This window comes from Mus musculus, chromosome 18, assembly GCF_000001635.26.
Source record: "Mus musculus strain C57BL/6J chromosome 18, GRCm38.p6 C57BL/6J".
Classification (NCBI taxonomy): domain Eukaryota; kingdom Metazoa; phylum Chordata; class Mammalia; order Rodentia; family Muridae; genus Mus; species Mus musculus.
Window position 1 is genome coordinate 84791557 of NC_000084.6, and position 17703 is coordinate 84809259.

A 17703-nucleotide genomic window follows, 5' to 3' on the forward strand; every position below is an offset into this window, starting at 1 on the left:
TTGTCTTGAATAATGATAATACAAAAATATTAGGGCCTAGAGTAGTGCCTGTAAATTGTATAAGCTATGTTTTAACTGCCTTTCTACTGCCATGATGAGATACCATGATCAAGGCAACTTATAAGAAGAACCTTTGAGACTCATGGTTCTAGAAGGTTAGAGTTCATAACCATCATGGAGAGGGGCATGGCAGCAGTCATGGTAGCTGAAAGCTTACATCTTGGGACACAACCATAATGAAGAGAGCTAACTGGGAATGTTATGGACTTTTGAAACCGCCAAGCCCACCCCCAGTGACACACTTCCTCCAACAAGGCCACGCCCCCTAATCCTTCCTAAACAGTTCTATGATGAAATATTCAAACATATGGGCCTATGGGGGTATTCTCATCCAAACCACTGTAAACTATTTCTAAACTACAACATTTTACTTAAAAAAGTCACAAACATCTGCATTTCCCTCTCTTTTTGTTAGTGTTAAAAGCAGAAGGAATTCTAGTGCATCTTAGGTGCTATACGCCTGTTAATTTGTCACTAAACTCCTTCCAGAGGTCATGAGATCCAAATTGTCAGCTCCACTCTCTGGCTGGCTCTTTGTACTCCAGCACTCTAAGCTTCTTGATGATCTTGAACCACAGGCTGTTCTTTGTGCTCACAAATTTCATCTTCCCCTGCTCTAGGACAATAGCACCACTTCCTTATAAACTTCAATAATGCTTGGCACATAGCAAATACTTTAATGAATAACTCTTCTGATTGTTTTGGGACAGGGTTTCTCCATGTAGTCCTAGCTGTTCTAGAACTTGCTCTGTACACCAGCCTGGCCTCAGAGATCTTCCTGCTTCTGCCTCCCAATTGCTGGGATTAAAGGTGTATGCCCCTACCACCCCGCTAATGAATGACTCTCAAATAAAGAAATAAAGGGGGGCTGGTGAGATGGCTCAGTGGGTAAGAGCACCCGACTGCTCTTCCGAAGGTCTGAAGTTCAAATCCCAGCAACCACATGGTGGCTCACAACCACCCGTAATGAGATCTGATGCCCTCTTCTGGTGTATCTGAAGACAACTACAGTGTACTTACATATAATAAATAAATAAATCTTTAAAAAAAAAAAAGAAATAAAGGTCTTTTGAGAGTAAAGGTCTATGATGTACTAAGGAGCTAATCTGCCTGAGGAAATGAACTACAGTGGGAAAGGAATTTGGAGGGCACCTAAGCCCTTCTATTTCTCTGTATAATTACTCTGACATCTGAAAGCTGCGTGCATTTGAAATCATATACAACATGAACATTCTAAGCATTAATACATAAGGGTCATGCATCTTTAAGTCCTCGTGTTGATTATTCATAACTACCAACAGATACTTATATATTAGCATGTCCAGCATTAAAACAAATCATACGTCATGTGAAAACAGAGAGTGAACATTGGTTAGGAAATTAGTCAAATAAAATCCAACCAGTGAGGAGCTTGAAATTTATTTGCTACATTTAGTAATAAACACAATAAAGTAAAAATAATTACAACATATAATAAAATATAAAACCAAGCACAAATATAGAAAGCAGCTAAAATACATTGAGGAATATTTTTACATAACTATAAATATGATTCTTGGCATTAATTTTGGTCTATTTCCATAAGTTTGCTTTGGTGTGGTGGTTGGTTTCTAAGCCTCTGGATATAGGCAAATATAAAATTGTTTATGGTTTAAAACTGTAATGGCCCTATAATGCAGAACTGAGAAATAAGGAATGAGTTTTTGGAAAGGGTCCATACTACAAACAAAGCATCCAAACCTAAAAAGGAAAATTTGCTTTTTTCCAATTGGCAGTGCATTTATTTTGGCTTTCAGAAATTGAAGTCTTTTAAAAATATGTATTTTATGTTTATGTGTTTTACCTGCATATATGCATGTGTATCCTGTGTGTCCCTGGTGCCTGAGAGGCCTGAAGGATGGCATTAGATCCCAGATGCACTTGGAATCCATATGACAGATGGCTTTGAGCAGCTACATGGTGCAGGGATGCAGGGAAATAAACTTGCATCCTTGACAAGAGGAGCAAGTGCTCCTGATGGCTGAGTTATCTCGACCCCAGAAATTGAAACTGTTAACATGAGCCAAGATCTTCATCGACTTCTCTGATGAATTTGAGTACAGAATTTTTCTCTCTCTGTGTGTGTATCTGTATGGAAACAGACTCCTATAGATGCGTTTTAGCATGGCAAGTCTTGCATATATGTGAACACTTATTTGTTTGCTTGTTTGTTTTTGTTAGTTTTGTTTTCAAGACAGGGTTTCTCTGTGTAGCCCTGGCTGTCCTGGAACTCACTCTGTAGACCAGGCTGGCCTCAAATTCAGAAATCTGCCTGCCTCTGCCTCCTAAGTGCTGGGATTAAAGGTGTGCGCCACCACAGTCCGGCATGAACACTTATCTTAAATGAAATGCTAGTGCTTGGAACACAGCTCTGTTGGTGGTGTGCTTGCCTCTAGGCCTCTCGGGCCTAGATTCACATACATTCATGCAGGCAAAAAAACTCAAAAACATGAAATAAAATAAATATTTTTAAAAGACTTCAATTTCTGAAAGTCAAAGTGAACAAAGCTCTGGATTCCGTTCCCGGCATGACAAACATGAGCACACTATAATCTAGCCCTCTGGAAGAAGAGGTTCAAAGTCCTTTCAGGCTACATAGTAAGTTCAAAGCCAACAGGGGATACATGATGCCCTGTCTATAAAGAAAAAGAAAGAAATAGCTGTCAGTTCTAAGTAGTTCAGATTAATAGAGGAGGAGGGATTACTAAGATTCTTTTAAGAATTGGGAAACACACTGCTTCGGCCATAGACTAGTATGATTAATTGAGCTATATGACGTGTTCACAGCCTAAGGTGTAATGATGGAACAGCCTCAGGAAGCAGCCAGGGAAGGGTTGTCCAAGAATGACCATGTGTGCCTGACTCTGCTGGTCACACATGCATATTTAAATACATCACTCTCAAAACCAAACATGTTTCTACACAAGCCAAACAATGTCCTAGTCTTTACTGTGGCCTGTTGGCTATCTGGAACATGGACATCATGAGAAAGGAGAGCTTAAAACGGTCTTTGAATTAAATGTATGTTCATCTTATGCAGATAAGTTGGGAACTAGAGGGTTCTAGAAAGCAGAGCTCATGGTAAAGGTATAAAGCAAATTATTGGTAGGCATAACTTCAGGAGTGAGAGTTACACTCTCTTCTGTTTAACTGCAGTGTTTTGATGGATTAGTAGCAACAGCAAACCATATTTAAACAATCACAGTTCAATTAAAACTTGCTTTTTGGCTTTGTGTGTGCAAATACACACACACATATATATATACATATATATATACACACATGCATATATATATGTATATATATATGTATATATATATATATATATATGGATTTTTGTAGTAGGATTTTCAATAAAGAGTTTTTACTTTTAAAATATATGCTGATCATATGTTATCAAATCTAATTAAAGCCTAAAATGTTTGGAAGTGAGGAAAACTCTCATCTGAAGAGCACTCTTTGTGCCTTCTTTTTCGTTCCTTTATATGTTGGACAACTGTTTGTGGGGGACACACAGGTGATTCTGGACACTTACTCCATCACATATATAACCCTTAGCCTGAAGTTGCTGGAGACTTGGCTCACCTTCAGGGCAAGTCCATCCATTTCAGGAGAGGACACAGAGAATGGCCCACTAGCAGGACTAATGAGACCTGTTGGGCATAGGACTCTCCACTGCAGTTAGGGCTCTAATTCTGTAGTGAAATTTATCTCATGCCTCTGGGGGCTTTCTGATAGTCATATATAAAGACAAAAGTGAAATTTGGTGACAATATCCCCTTAAATAAACAGTAAAACAATTTGCCCAAGATTGTGAAGAAACACAGTGACCATAAAGCAGAATCTCCTTTCTTGTATAACTACAAGCGATATGCTTGCTTTGGAGACAAACATAGAGGGCAATCTCAGAATGCATAGCGTAAGTATATGCTCACAGTGTAAGTATATGCTCACACATATTCTTTTCTTTAAAACATCCATTATACCTTATGTTAGAGCTACATTATGAAGCGTCCATTTACGAGATCATACAATTCCTTGAATTTGCTTTAAAATGTGTCAGTAGAAGCACCTGGCAGAACAGAGGTGACAGTGCCCAGATGTTAATCCCCAGGCGACCTGTGACAGGCACCCAGCTTCTTCACACTACTGTCTATTGTGTTTATAGTACTGTATCTGGGAAGCCCCAAACTCTGGCAAAAAACCAGAATCACTTTGAACAAACTGCAGTAATAAAATAGTAAGGGCAAAATAAAGATAGTTTCAACCATCAAAAGTGCTACATTGAGTAAGGTGGCTCATGCCTTTGGTGCCAGAACTTGGGAAGTAGAGGCAGGTGGATCTCTATGAGTTTGAGGCCAACCTGGTCTACATAGCAAGTTTCAGGTTAGCTGGGGCTACAGAATTAAAGTCTTTCTTTAAAAACAAAGTATCACATAGCACAAATTCGGTAACTTACAACATTCTGTAGAGAACAATTCACATGACTTATAATACTGAAAGGTTGTAAATGACTTATCTCATCAACCAATAGGGAGCGAGTTAAACATGGTATATCCACATCCAATGAAATACTATGCAAAAATTAAAAGGAGAATTGTTCAGTAAAACAAGAGGCCCCAGAACAGTACACACGGTTGTCTTCTTGGCCACAGACAATGTCTGGAGAAACTTCATCAGTGTTCCTAGTTATCCCTACAAAGAGCAGTTGGAGATGAGTTTTACTCTTTTAGAAACTTATTATTTTATTTTATATGTATGGCTGGTTTGCCTGCATGTATGACTGTGTACCATGTGTAAGCATGATGTCTACAGAGTCCAGAAGATGGCATTAGATCCCCTGGAACTGGAGTCATATACACTTGTGAACCACAATATTGGCCCTGAGAACTGAACCTGTGTCTGCTGGAAGAGTAGCCAGTGCTCTTACTTGCTGAGCCACCTCTCCAGTCCCCAAGTTTTAATATTTGTTTACTTAACTACTCCACATTACTCAAAAGCTTTTACAGAGGTATCTAGCTGATAACTGGGTGATAGTACTGCCCACAGATCACTATAGAAACTACGATTTTCTCATTATGTTACTCTTCCTAATAGAATGGTTTGTTAATTTTGTGTCAGACATTAAGTAATCCAAAATAAGAAAGTAATGTACTTCTAAGACAACATGGAACCTAGAGTAGATTATTTCTAAAAATACAAATTGCCATTTCTAAGGCACATACACTATTTTTCTTCACCACACGAGAACATTAGAATGAAGATGTTTAAAACTACATAAAATACCACACCATAACATAAGTAGGAATAGAATTATGTACCTTTTAGCTAATTCAAAGCATGTTGAAAATTCTACTATCTATAGGAAGAAATAGCATTTGAAAAAGAAAAAAAAATGTTTTTCTAGTTGGCTCTTAAAGAATCTGAATGTATGCCAATAGTTTTATGTGAAGAATACTTGTGGATGTTTTAGCAATGTGTTTGTTCTTAGAATAGAACAGATGGCAACAAGGAATAAAATGTTATTTCCAGATGTATAATTTTGTGAACTCAGTGCCAGGGACCCAACGTGAGAATTAAGTCTGAAGCGTAAGTGTAGCTGGCACTGTGGCATTTTGAGAGTAGACTTTAACTCGATCATCTCTGGGCTCCACTTAAGGTCTTTATTCAGGTCATGCTCAAGCATAGAGACATGTTAGTGGGATCATGTTCCTTCCATAGTCACACTGCTGCTGTGGCTGCAGTACTGGTGCTAGATTCCGAGTCTGTGAGACCCCAGAACTAAAGAGAAGAGAGCCTCTATGTGTGTGTGTGTGTGTGTGTCCTTTCTCAATGCCATTCCTCTTTGGGAATACATAATGTAAAATAGTTGCTTGTACACAGGACGTGCTGTTCCTATTTCCTTGCTAATTTCAGCTTAGCTTAAATCTCTACATAAGTAATTTAAGGAAAATAAATGCACTCACGTCACTGCAGTCGCCTGGTGGACAGTCTCCGTTCACACTGCTTCAGGAATGTTGAGGGAAGTCCTGGGTTTTGTTGTCTTGGAAACCTGTATTGAATCGAAGAACACCATTTTGTTACAAACCAACTATATTAGTAACAGTTTTGCTTCTTGAGAGAGTTGGTCTCTCTCCTTAAAATTCTTTGACAATTTCTTACACGTGTGTAATAAATTTTGGTTATTTTCATCCCGGTACTTTTTCAAATCTTCCCTCTTCCACCAAAGCCCTTTAAAACAAGTCCTGCTCCTACCTTGATAGCTTTATTTTGGTGACCAACTGAGTTTAATTTTGGTGACTTCCATGAGCATGGTGGAGAGTTATTGGCAAGTAATTACGGATGGAAAGTTTATCTGTGACTACACCACCAAAGAAAATGGCACCTTTCCTCCTAGCAACCATGACTATCTCAAATCCTCTCACACTGGGTGGGCACTCACGAGTGCTTCCTTGTCTATGCTGAAATGTCGGTGAGCTCAGACTTCTGCATGGAACCATGGCTACAGTGAGTTTGTGGGCGCAGTGGCCATGCCATGTCCAGACACACTGCTTCACAGCACTCGCACCACCCAGCTCTCACATCCTTTCTGCTCTTTTCCTGCAATGTTTGGTAAACCATGGAGGTTTAGGATGGAGCAGAGAGGGCTTTCTTAATTACCATGTCTCTATATCCACTTGGGTAAGTTATTTACATTCGTTTTTTAAAAAAATACATTTATTTGGTTTTTAAATTTTATTTTTATCTTATTTACATTTACTTTTTTTTTTTTTTTTTTTTTTTTTTTTGCCTGCATGTGTGAGGGAGTAGGATCCTCTGGAAAAGAACTTATAGATGGTTGTGAGCTGCCATGTGGGTGCTGGGAATTGAACCTGGGACCTCTGAAAGAACAGTCAGTACCCTTAACTGCTGAGCCATCTTTCCAGCCGCAGCCCCTTATTTAAGGTTGTAAAAGTCCAGCCTAGCGTGGATTTCCCCAGCTTCTTTACCTGCTTCTTAGAACTAGATTGCCTCTGGTGTGCCGCACTGGAACGACGCTTCGTAGAAGCCCTTGAAGCCTGCAGACACAATTCCTGTCTGAGGCTGTGGGCTGCTTTGCTTTCTATTGGGCTGTGCTCAGCGGCATCGGCTTCTGGAACCTGATTCGCTAATTGTTGCTGTTGGAGTTGGGAGTCTTCAGTTTCTAATTCTGATTCAAAAATGTGTGGCTGGCTTTTGAGTTTTAGAGACTCGTGGCTTTTCCCCAAAATTTGTGTGATGAATCTGCTTGTGAGATTGTCTTTTCCACCAGTGTGGATGTCAACATCGTTTTTCATCACTGCTGAACTGTTACTTGACGCCTGTGTCACGGCGCGAGTAGACAATGGTCTAGCTTCTCTAAGGTACACAGTCTGTCTCGAATCAGAAGAGGGCTGTTCCTTCTTCCGATCATAGAACTCGGTGCCTTTTTCTTGCAGAGGTTTGGAGCCCTTCTGATTTAAGTTCCCAGCAAGTACTCGAATGTTGCTATTTGGTCTTTTCCGAGAGGCTGTGGGTTTGCCCCCCTGAGTAACACTGGTTTCCTGTGCTAATACTGTAGGTTCTGTAACCCCGCTCTGTTTTCTTTTCAAGGTGCTAAGTGCCGAGATGTTTTTGTTCACTTGCTCAGATTTCCTTTTGAAAACTGGTATGAATGCAGGGGCTCTGTTACTTTGTATGCAAAGAGTTTTGCTCCCAACTTGTGTATTTTCTCTGCTGAGTTGGGACTCTTCCAAATGAAGCTGTGATGCCTCGAGAGGCCAGGAAGGCTTTCGGTCGTGGAAAGACCCAGACTGGTGGCAAGCAGCTGAGAACAAGCCCGACCTCTGCTGGCTGACAGCAGGCTCCACCTTGTGCTCCGTGGCTGTTGACTGTGGCGTGACATTTAGAGCTCTGGTGGGTTTCACCAATGTGGCTTGAGTTAGAGAAGCTCGGAAGAGTTTTTTAGTGGTCAGATTGGATGGTTTGACTTTGTTTTCCTGAAAGGACAGAGATTAGGGAAATTTAAAGATGTAATAATAATATAAGTGAAAAGAGAAAAGAAATATAAAGTATTGGAATAAGAATACAAAGTAACACTAAAACACATGGAACAGCTGAGAAAGAAAATATAACTGAGCCGTCTGGTGTAAGGTGTATATTTATCTTGGCACATCATAACCTGAAGTCAACCAACTGTAAAACTTACACACAGCTACCATCTGTGTCTACACTGTTTTCCAGATGTGCTTGGGCAAGCTCCTGGCTCCCAGTGCTCCCCTTCTTATCACTGCTCTAAGCTGTAGCCTCTCCTCTCTTTAAGTCTCATCTCCCATGAACAGGGTGAACAGGGTGCTCTGATACTTTAGTGTCCGTGTCCTCCCTTCCTGAACAGATATTGGCATCTTGGAGTGAAAGAACTATGGCTTTTTACTCTGACCTTTTCTAAAGTTACTAAGAAATACTTGCTGAAAAACCTCTAATGAAAGTGTGGATTCATTTGCATGAGATCTTTAAGTGATATTTTTGACTTCAGGCAGAGCTGTGTGTCTTAGGCCTGATTGTTTTCACTGTCTGCTACAGTCTCTGGTGCCTAGCAGTAACTCAGCAAGTTGTCTAACTGACTAGTAGGATACATCTTGCGACTGAGTATTCCATTGGCGGTCTATGACAGTATTCTTCTCTGTCCAATTATTCAAAATACATAATTTTAGTATTTTGAAATAAATCTACACTGGACTTTAGCTTTTTGGAAAGAACAGTTGTGCTAGTTAATTCGTGTCAACTTGCCACAAGTTAGAGTCATTTGGGAATAGAGGATCTTAATTGAGGAACCCCCTCCATCAGACCGGCCCATGAACCTGTGGTGGAGGTATTTTCTTGATTAATCAGTTGTGTGAGGGTCCAGGCCCTTGTGGGTGGTGCCACTGCTGGGCAGGTAGTCCCAGGCTATATAAGAGAGCAAGCTTAGCAAGCCTGGAGAACAAGCCAGTGTGTACGATTTCCACCGTCCCTGCCTCTGCTCTGACTTGAATTCCTGTTCTGAGTTTCCTCAGTGGTTGCCTATTACTCAGTGGGTCAAACATTCCTCTGCTGCCATGATGCTTTTGTTCATGGCATTTATCAACAGAAGGTAAAACGTAGACCATATATGTACCTTCTTACCCTTACAGATTAAAAATATGTCACAAGCAAAAATGTAAAAGTTATAGAAATAATATGCAAACCAGAATAGTTAATTTGTCCTTCTTCAACCGAGTTTCAGTTTTTGAAAGAGGCTGAGATAAGACCAGGAGTTTGGGGATCAAAATTATAATCAGGACCAGGAGTTTTGGGATCAGAATTATAATCAGGCACAGAATTATAAGATTGACCCAATTATCTACTCGGCATAACAAGGCACATAAAGATGAAATGGCTTAAAATTAAGAGAAAAATGGGACTTCAATATATACACTTTAGGGGAGCACAATTCTTACGCTTCTGAAGAATAAAAACGGGAGTACAGGTGTTCTTCAGAATAGACTCTGTACAAGGGAACTAACATAAAACTAAAAGTTGTCTAATAAAACCTTGCGTAGCATTTTTTGTCAAGACATCAGATGAGCAAGGACTACCACCATCATCTCAGGTCAAGAAGGAAGGGCATGGTGGACTGGTGCTAACCCTCTGTTCTACTCTACTCTTCACGTTGGTCTTCTGGAACAAGCTCTTATAAAGCCTGAAATGTCATTTTCTTATTTGCACTTAGAGTGTTGACTTTGTGATTGCCTGCCACACATAATCAACTATTTGGAGACAACACCTGTGTCTGCTTTGCTAAAAAGTTCAACTATAAACATGTTGACTGAGCTCAGCCACTACCAGGCAGAAACTGCATTATCCACTCACTAGATTTCTGGGTGTCCAGTGTAGACAGACACTATCTGCTCATCTGCTATTGGAGACTAGCAGATAACCAACCAACATACTTCCCCACAGACTGCTGTCCTTGTATTATACATGCTACGTAAGCACACAGATGCCATCATAAGAAAGATCACTCAATTTGGTTGAAATTCTACCAAATACCAAGAGATATTTGTCAAAGCTGATGGAGTTACTCTGGAGTGCAAATGTTTTTTCCTTTGCCTTGAAAGAAACATAAGAAAGAACTAAGTTGAAATTAATTATTAACAATCAAAGAACGCTTCCTTTTTAAAGATCATACAGTTTCTGAAACTGTATGATTTTTTAAAAATGCACCTTATTCATTGAGATACCCAAAGAAAACCTCTAGACAGACTTGGATAAGGACAAATTGCTTGCATTCTGAGAGAATGAGTGTCTGGCCTGCGATCTGTTACATTCATGGCAGCTCTTCCTCGCCTGTCTGAGAAGTGCGTGTCTGGTGAGAAGAGTTCCCAGGACACTGTTCTGCTCTCTAGGTTGGCAATGTATTATTTATTCATTGTTTTAATTTTTAAAATACTGTACATAGCCAAAAGGGAGGAAACTTTTAGGTTTATATTCAAAATGTATAGAAAAACAAAAGGGACATATGTGAACAACAGATGAGATCCTAAATAATTCACAGAAATCTTTTTTTTTTTTCTGGTGATAAAAGAAACTTTTTTTTAACACGTAAAATAAAGATATCAATTTAAAATCTTGGTACATTTTATAAAAACAAGAGGCAATGTTGTAATAAAACAGCAGTTAGCCTCAGCTAGCAACATACTATTTGTTAACCCTGTGCAACAAAAGACTTTTCATACTACGCTTACTCAAACATGACTAACAATTCCTACAGACATTTCAGGAGTCTTCACTGGGCTCCTACAGACTTGCTGCTAAAACCGAGACGTTTACAGTCATAATGTGCCACAATCACTTGAAAACGTCACTTCTAATAGGAAATAATGTAGTTGTCACTGGAATTTGTTTTAGGTATTCAACAGCTGAGTTACAAGGACTGAAAAGCACTCTAAAAGCCCATGTACACTGTTGTCCACACCCTTCTTCAGTACACACTGAACTGGTTTGACACACTTCTCTTCATACATGGCAAGCAACAGCACCCAATAAACGCCTGAGAAGAAATGCTGCTGAATTCACAGAACTCTTAAGTGCTCCCCACATTGCAGCTTCGTGAAGCCATGAGCTGAGTAGTAAGCATATGCTTTGCTGTACATATCATGTGTCTGGGCCATTGGAAGATGAAGCTTGGTTGACCTCTACTTTCTAGCACTGACATACAATATATAAACTGAACGTTTTACAGATATAAATGGTGGCCCACTATTAAGGAATCTGAGAAGTCTACCATTTACCTGGGCAAGGTGCTTAGATTTTTACTGAGGGAGAAAGTCCTTCTGTTGCATCCAGACATGTGATGTAGGGAAATAAGGACAGACTCTTCTTCCTTCCTGTTAACTGTTAAAATATCCATATCTATCAGCATGCCTCTCTAGATAGATTGTGGCAAAAAGAGATATGCTAAGGCTTAGCAACTCACCACACACACACACACACACACACACACACACACACCACATACACACAACACCCCACTACACACACATATACATACTCCATGTGATTGCTATACCTGGAGATAAACTAATCCAAGGTGTCACAATCTTCTTATGCTAGCAGTAACAGGCAGTGCTGCAAAACGTCTGGGGAAGACTGAAAAGCAACCAGAATGACTAACCAAAATTTCACAATTTATTTGAGTCAGGTGTATTCGTGGCACCACACTTGTCTATCTTGCTTAAGGCAGAGCCCCTGGCTTATAAGACATATGGAAACTGAAAGACTATATTAGCTTTAAATGACATAACACGCAAGGAAGCAAATGCTCAAATCCAAAATGTAGACTATGCTCCTGGGTAAGTGCCCTGTTTCTAGCAGACGGCCATAAATAATGCTGTATAATAAAACAGATTACATATATAATGACCAAATGATTTGAAATGGTCCTGTTTACATTTTAACTTAACAAAACTCTTAAAAAATAAATCTTTGTGATAAATGAGAGCCAGAGCATGACCTGTGCTTGGTGATACTAAAGAATTATCATTCATTCTGGTGGGTATAGCAATGACATTGGGACATGTAAAAACGCTTTAAAAATGATACATGTGACTGAAGTACATTCTACAAGCTCTACATAAGATGAGACTATGAAGTATGCAATAAGTAGTCCATACAAAGGCATGATGTAAGTATCTATTTAGCAACAATTCCTTAGATTGGATTTGGCAAGCAATCGAACTTTAAACAATATTATGCCAGCTGGATATGGTGGCACATGCCTTTAAGCAATCCCTGTGCTCAGGAGATAGGTAAATCTCCATGAGCTCAAGGCCAGCCTAGTCTACATCGTGAGTTCCAGGACAGCCAAATCTGCATAGTGAGACCGTGCTCAGAAGAAAAGCAACGCAACAGTTATGTAAAACCAGAGACTATAATACAGATACCAACTAAGGCATCTGTCCTCTACACTCCCTTTTCAGGAAGTGCCCTTGTCTGTAGCCACAAATGCTCAACTTGAAAACTTTTGCATTTCAGTGGGGTGGTCCTTGACCAAAAATACAGTCCACAGGCTGGCTAGTGACAGGTGATGTGAATGTGTGTGAATGTGACTAGACCTGAAAAGCCGGCCTCAGCTGGGGCTCTCTAGAGAGGTCAGTGGTTAAGAGCACCTGTTGTTCTTGCAGAAGACCCAGCTTCTGGTCCCAGCACTCACAAGCCAGCTCACATCCAACAGCAACAAGCATGTACACACACAGGTGCACAGACAGTTACGTAGGCAAAACACACGTGCACACAAAATAAAAAGAAAGCTAAAGGAAATGGCATGGGGTGTGGTGCTTGGCCACAGAGCTCAGCACAGGAAGGTCTAATCAGCAGGGCAGAGGGAGCCACAGTCAATAGAAACCAGCTCAAAGGAAAACAGCTGACCCATAGCATAGTCACAGAAAGAGAGGGTGACCCATAGCACAGTCACAGAGAGATTGTAGCCATGTGAGCTCTTGGCTCCTGGTAGGTTTCCAAATAGAGTTTCCAGTGTTGGTGTGTCCTATAGAGCACAGCAGAGTCCTCCTGGCTCTGAGCCCAGTAACAGAGAGGCGCTCTGCACAAGTACAGCATTAGATGTCAGCTATGCTCCAGTACAGAAGGCACTCAGTAGAACTCCAGGAAACTTGATGCCATACAGGAGCTTTCCCACAATATGCTCACGGACTCATGGGGTTTGAAGGGAAGACAATGCTATCCTGGTGCCAGGCTACAGCGCTCTCAGTAGAGAGCGTTGAATAAAATCCGGCAGCCCCACAGTGATTCTTATCATCTAAGCTAACAAGCTGAGCCACATATAATGTACATTGTCAACTTCAAGTCACCAGGAATATAAGCAATTCCAAATTCTCTATTTTTCTGTTGGTGGTGGTGGTGGTGGTGATGGTGGTAGTTAGTGTGTGTGTGTGTGTGTGTGTGTGTGTGTGTGTGCGCGCGTGCGCGCGTGCGCGTAGGTTCTTATAGCACCGTGAGGCATTGGGTCCCTAAAAATGTGCCCTTTTAACTACTGAGGCATCTCTTCATCCCTAAGAAAGATACTCTTAAGAAGTGAAGGGTTCAAGAGAGAAATCAATGGAAATCTGGAAATATTTTGAAATAAAAGATAAATAAAAGTTTAAGAAACCATTCATGACATTAAAACTATCAAATGCAAGATATAAATATAACATAAGTACAGAACTTTATAATATTATTAAATTTTTTTTTTTTTTTGGTTTTTTTGAGACAGGGTTTCTCTGTATAGCCCTGGCTGTCCTGGAACTCACTTTGTAGACCAGGTTGGCCTCAAACTCAGAAATCCGCCTGCCTCTGCCTCCCGAGTGCTGGGATTAAAGGTGTGCGCCACCATGCCCAGCTATTAAAATGTTTTTAAAAGTATATTTGAATGCAGAAGAGATAGTAAAGTTCATAGATAAATAAATCTCAATAATATCTGTGGTTACACCTATATACATGTATCCAAAAGTAGGCATAAGTCGACAAACTGAAATGAGATGTCTACAGAGATTTGTGGATCAGGGAGGTATTACTGTAGGATACTGGGGGAAAGAACTGTCCTTTCAGTGTCATTGGTTGGACAAACAGATATATATGTAACAAAGAAATCTAATTACCACATTACACTATATACAATATAAATTCCAACTGGGTGTTTGTGTGACATCATGGAAAAAACACAAGATTTTGGAATGCACATGCATTTTTTAAAGTGAGACAAAAGTATGGCTATCATAAAGAAATACCCTAGTAACTTAGACTATAAATTAAAACTGCTATTACAAAACACCATTAAGAGGAAGAAAGCAGGCTGGAGAGATGGTTCAGCATTTAAGAGCTCCGACTGCTCTTCTGAAGGCCGTGAGTTCAAATCCTAGCAACCACATGATGGCTCACAACCATCCATAATGCTATCTGATGCCATCTTCTGGTGTTTCTGAAGACAGCTACAGTGTACTTACATATAATTAATAAATAAATAAATAAATAAATAAATAAATAATAGAGAAAGAAAGCATTTTGCAGAATGGAGGGAGACAAAGTGTTCTACATAGTTGATAAAGAACACTATGTCAGAATACCTATAAATGAAAAATGGTAGACAAACCTTCAAAGCAGATATCCAAATAACCAATATACATAATTAACCAAATACATGAAGGTTAAAAGCACATGATAATGAGCATGTCTGCTAGAATTGCTGAGGTAGAGATTGACAATACTACATATGAACAGGGGCAAGGAGCAACAGCAAGAGGTTCACAAGACACTGCAACCACTTTGGCAGGTGCCTGTCATGTGTCCTAAACTTGGCATACAATACTGATTCTCCATCTATGGGATTCATGTCCACAGGCCTAGACGATGTGCACTGGGATGCTGACCACCACATTATTGCAGTTAGCACTCAAACAATCAAACTGTCAGAAACAACATTCTGGTGAATAAACCAACTATGGCATCATTATGCAACTACATGGGAATGAAACTGTATGACCACAGCTTAGAGGAACAGCATGGATTAGTGTCACAAACTCTATTCTAAAGCAAAGAGTCACAGAAACACAAACACAATTCTTTTATTTGCATAAAGTTCAAAACTGGGCATAACTAAAACCTAGGTTTTTTCTTTTTTTATTAGATATTTTCTTCATTTACATTTCAAATGCTATCCCCTTTCCTAGTTTCCTCTCTGAAAGTCCCCTATACCTTCCCATGCCCCACCCCTGGTCCCCAACCTACCCACTCCTGCTTCCTGACCCTGGCATTCCCTATACTGGGGCATATAATCTTTGCAAGACCTAGGGTCTCTCCTCCCATTGATGGCTGACTAGGCCATCCTCTGCTACATATGCAGCTAGAGACACGAGCTCTGGGGGTACTGGTTAGTTCATGTTGTTCCTCCTATAGGGTTGCAGACCCCTTCAGATCCTTGGATACTTTCTCTAGCTCCTTCATTGGGGGCCCAATGTTCCATCCAAAAGATGATGTGAGCATCCACTTCTGTATTTGCCAGGCACTGGCATAGCCTCACAAGAGACAGCTATATCAGGGTCGTGTCAGCAAAATCTTGTTGGCATATGCAATAGTGTCTGGGTTTGGTGGTTGTTTATGGGATGGATCAGTCTCTGGATTAAAACCTAGTTTTTAACGCTGTATGCTTAGTAAAGACCAAGAACACTTCCCAGGACATGCCATGCTAGCTTCTGAACACATTTGGGGGTTATAATAGGGAGAGTGAGAGCAGGATGCTGCATTGGATTGCATGAATAATTACGCAACATGCGGTATGTGTAGACACAAGGGGTTGTGTCTAGGCTCACTGCTTTGTTATGCCATGTTTGGTTGATAACGCTAGGAAGCCTGCTCTTCTCTGAAGGAAAACAGAAGGAGTGTGCCTGGGGATGCTTGGGCTGTATTATACAAGATCACCCCACCCCACCCCCAAAGCCAGATTCTAAAGCTCTCTTCCCCTAAGAATTTCCAGCCCTAGCAAACAAAAACTCAGAATCTGATCTCGAGTTGTGTCTTCTTCCCCATTTCCACTAAATCTAGGGTGCAGGAAAAAACAAACAAACCCAAACCCAAACAGCCATTTCTTCTTTCACTTCTCTATCTGCAGGGAGCCAGATATGCTGGTTTACTGAAGCCAGGCCAGAGGCAACCACTGTTGACTGCTTTTCCTGCTGTGGGTTTCAGAGAAGTCCTCTCCTGACTCCACCTAGTGGGTAGCAGGCGCCCAACAGCTACTGCTAAGGCCTGTACCCATAGTTCATCTGTCCAGCCGAACACTTAACAAAACTCTTTTTAACCTCCAATAGCCCCGCTCATGAGTATCTAGATATGTATGGAACATATCTGAAACTACTGTGCACTGTATGAGACACAATAATATCACATGGCAGGGCAAACAGGTAAGTAGCAGTAACAACAGACAACACCTGTGAGATGCTAGACTGAGGAGGGCTCATGAGAATTCGAGAGACCCAAAAAGGGGTGATTAGTGTGCCCCACTGGGTGAGATGAAGCTCTCCTTACCTGCAGAAGTGGTCTGGTTAGCTCCTGGGTGTAATAGCATGGCTTATTTGTCATCTTTATGGGAAATCCACATAAATGTGGCAGTTTTGATTTTAAATCTGAAAGGAAGCTTTTCAAAACACCATCCAAATCCACTCTTGGGAAGAACTGAATGGGCTGACTTCTGATGCAGCTGAGAGGGTACCTGAGCACAGTTAAAGAACAACGTGAAGTTTTCTGTCCGCAAGACACAGCAGTTCTCACTTTTAGAAAGGCAGTAATGTTGACAGGACGGATAAACACTTTCTGTTTTTATATTATAGTCTACAGATGCCAAAGCCAAAAGGCTTTCATTCTATTTTAAGTTTACTTTTATTAACAAATTCAGTGTGTGTGTGTGTGAATCATTGTGTCCTCATTACGTAAATAGAAATGTAAGTAGAGTAGATTACAATGCTCCACAAGAGATTCCTAACGAATGTGCCATCACCTGTACAGAGTATAAAGACAAAATAGCGGACAACAATCTGCTCCTGGCTTCAAAAACAAGGAAAAACTTGGCACCGTGAAGAAACATCACCAATTATTTTCAAACTTCAAAAGCAGTCCTTCAAGGACAGTGTCTTTTCCACTGAGAAATCTAACCACTTGGAATAGTGTTGGCGCCTAATGAAAGGCAATTGCTGGCTGGTGCCGACTGTAGGCTTAGTGTGGATTGTCTGGGTTAGGAAAGAGCACAGGGAGAACACGCTGGCTCTTCTGTTTCTAAATCCCAGAGTGGTGACCGCCGTGCTAAGTGGCTTAACATTTAAGGCAATGTTAAGAAAGCCATTTTCCTCAGTTAATGAAGTCTGTTTTAAGTGCAAGTCAAATCTACTGAAAGGGAAGGGTAACTTTTAATTTAACCCTTCAATAACATCCAAAGAACACTGGGGGGAGCTCTTGGCTAAGGAGAAACCCATGACTGGTTTCTTACAGCCCATTAAGAAGTAAACATGCACTTTTTTTTTTTTTAAATTATTATTCTGA

The 17703-nt window shown here is 40.5% G+C and overlaps 1 protein-coding gene across 1 annotated transcript in view; it reads right to left on the minus strand.

The window, feature by feature from the left end:
• Positions 1-3422: 3422 nt before the first annotated feature.
• Gm17266 (predicted gene, 17266) overlaps positions 3423-17703 on the minus strand; it is a 43663-nt gene continuing 29382 nt past the window's right edge. Inside the window, exons 11-13 of the mRNA NM_001370919.1 lie at positions 16696-16879; positions 7089-8096; positions 3423-6151 (exon numbers count right to left, since the gene is read on the minus strand). Coding sequence (NP_001357848.1) covers positions 6098-6151; positions 7089-8096; positions 16696-16879 — 1246 coding nt within the window. The 3' untranslated portion in view covers positions 3423-6097. The remainder of the gene's footprint in view (positions 6152-7088; positions 8097-16695; positions 16880-17703) is intronic.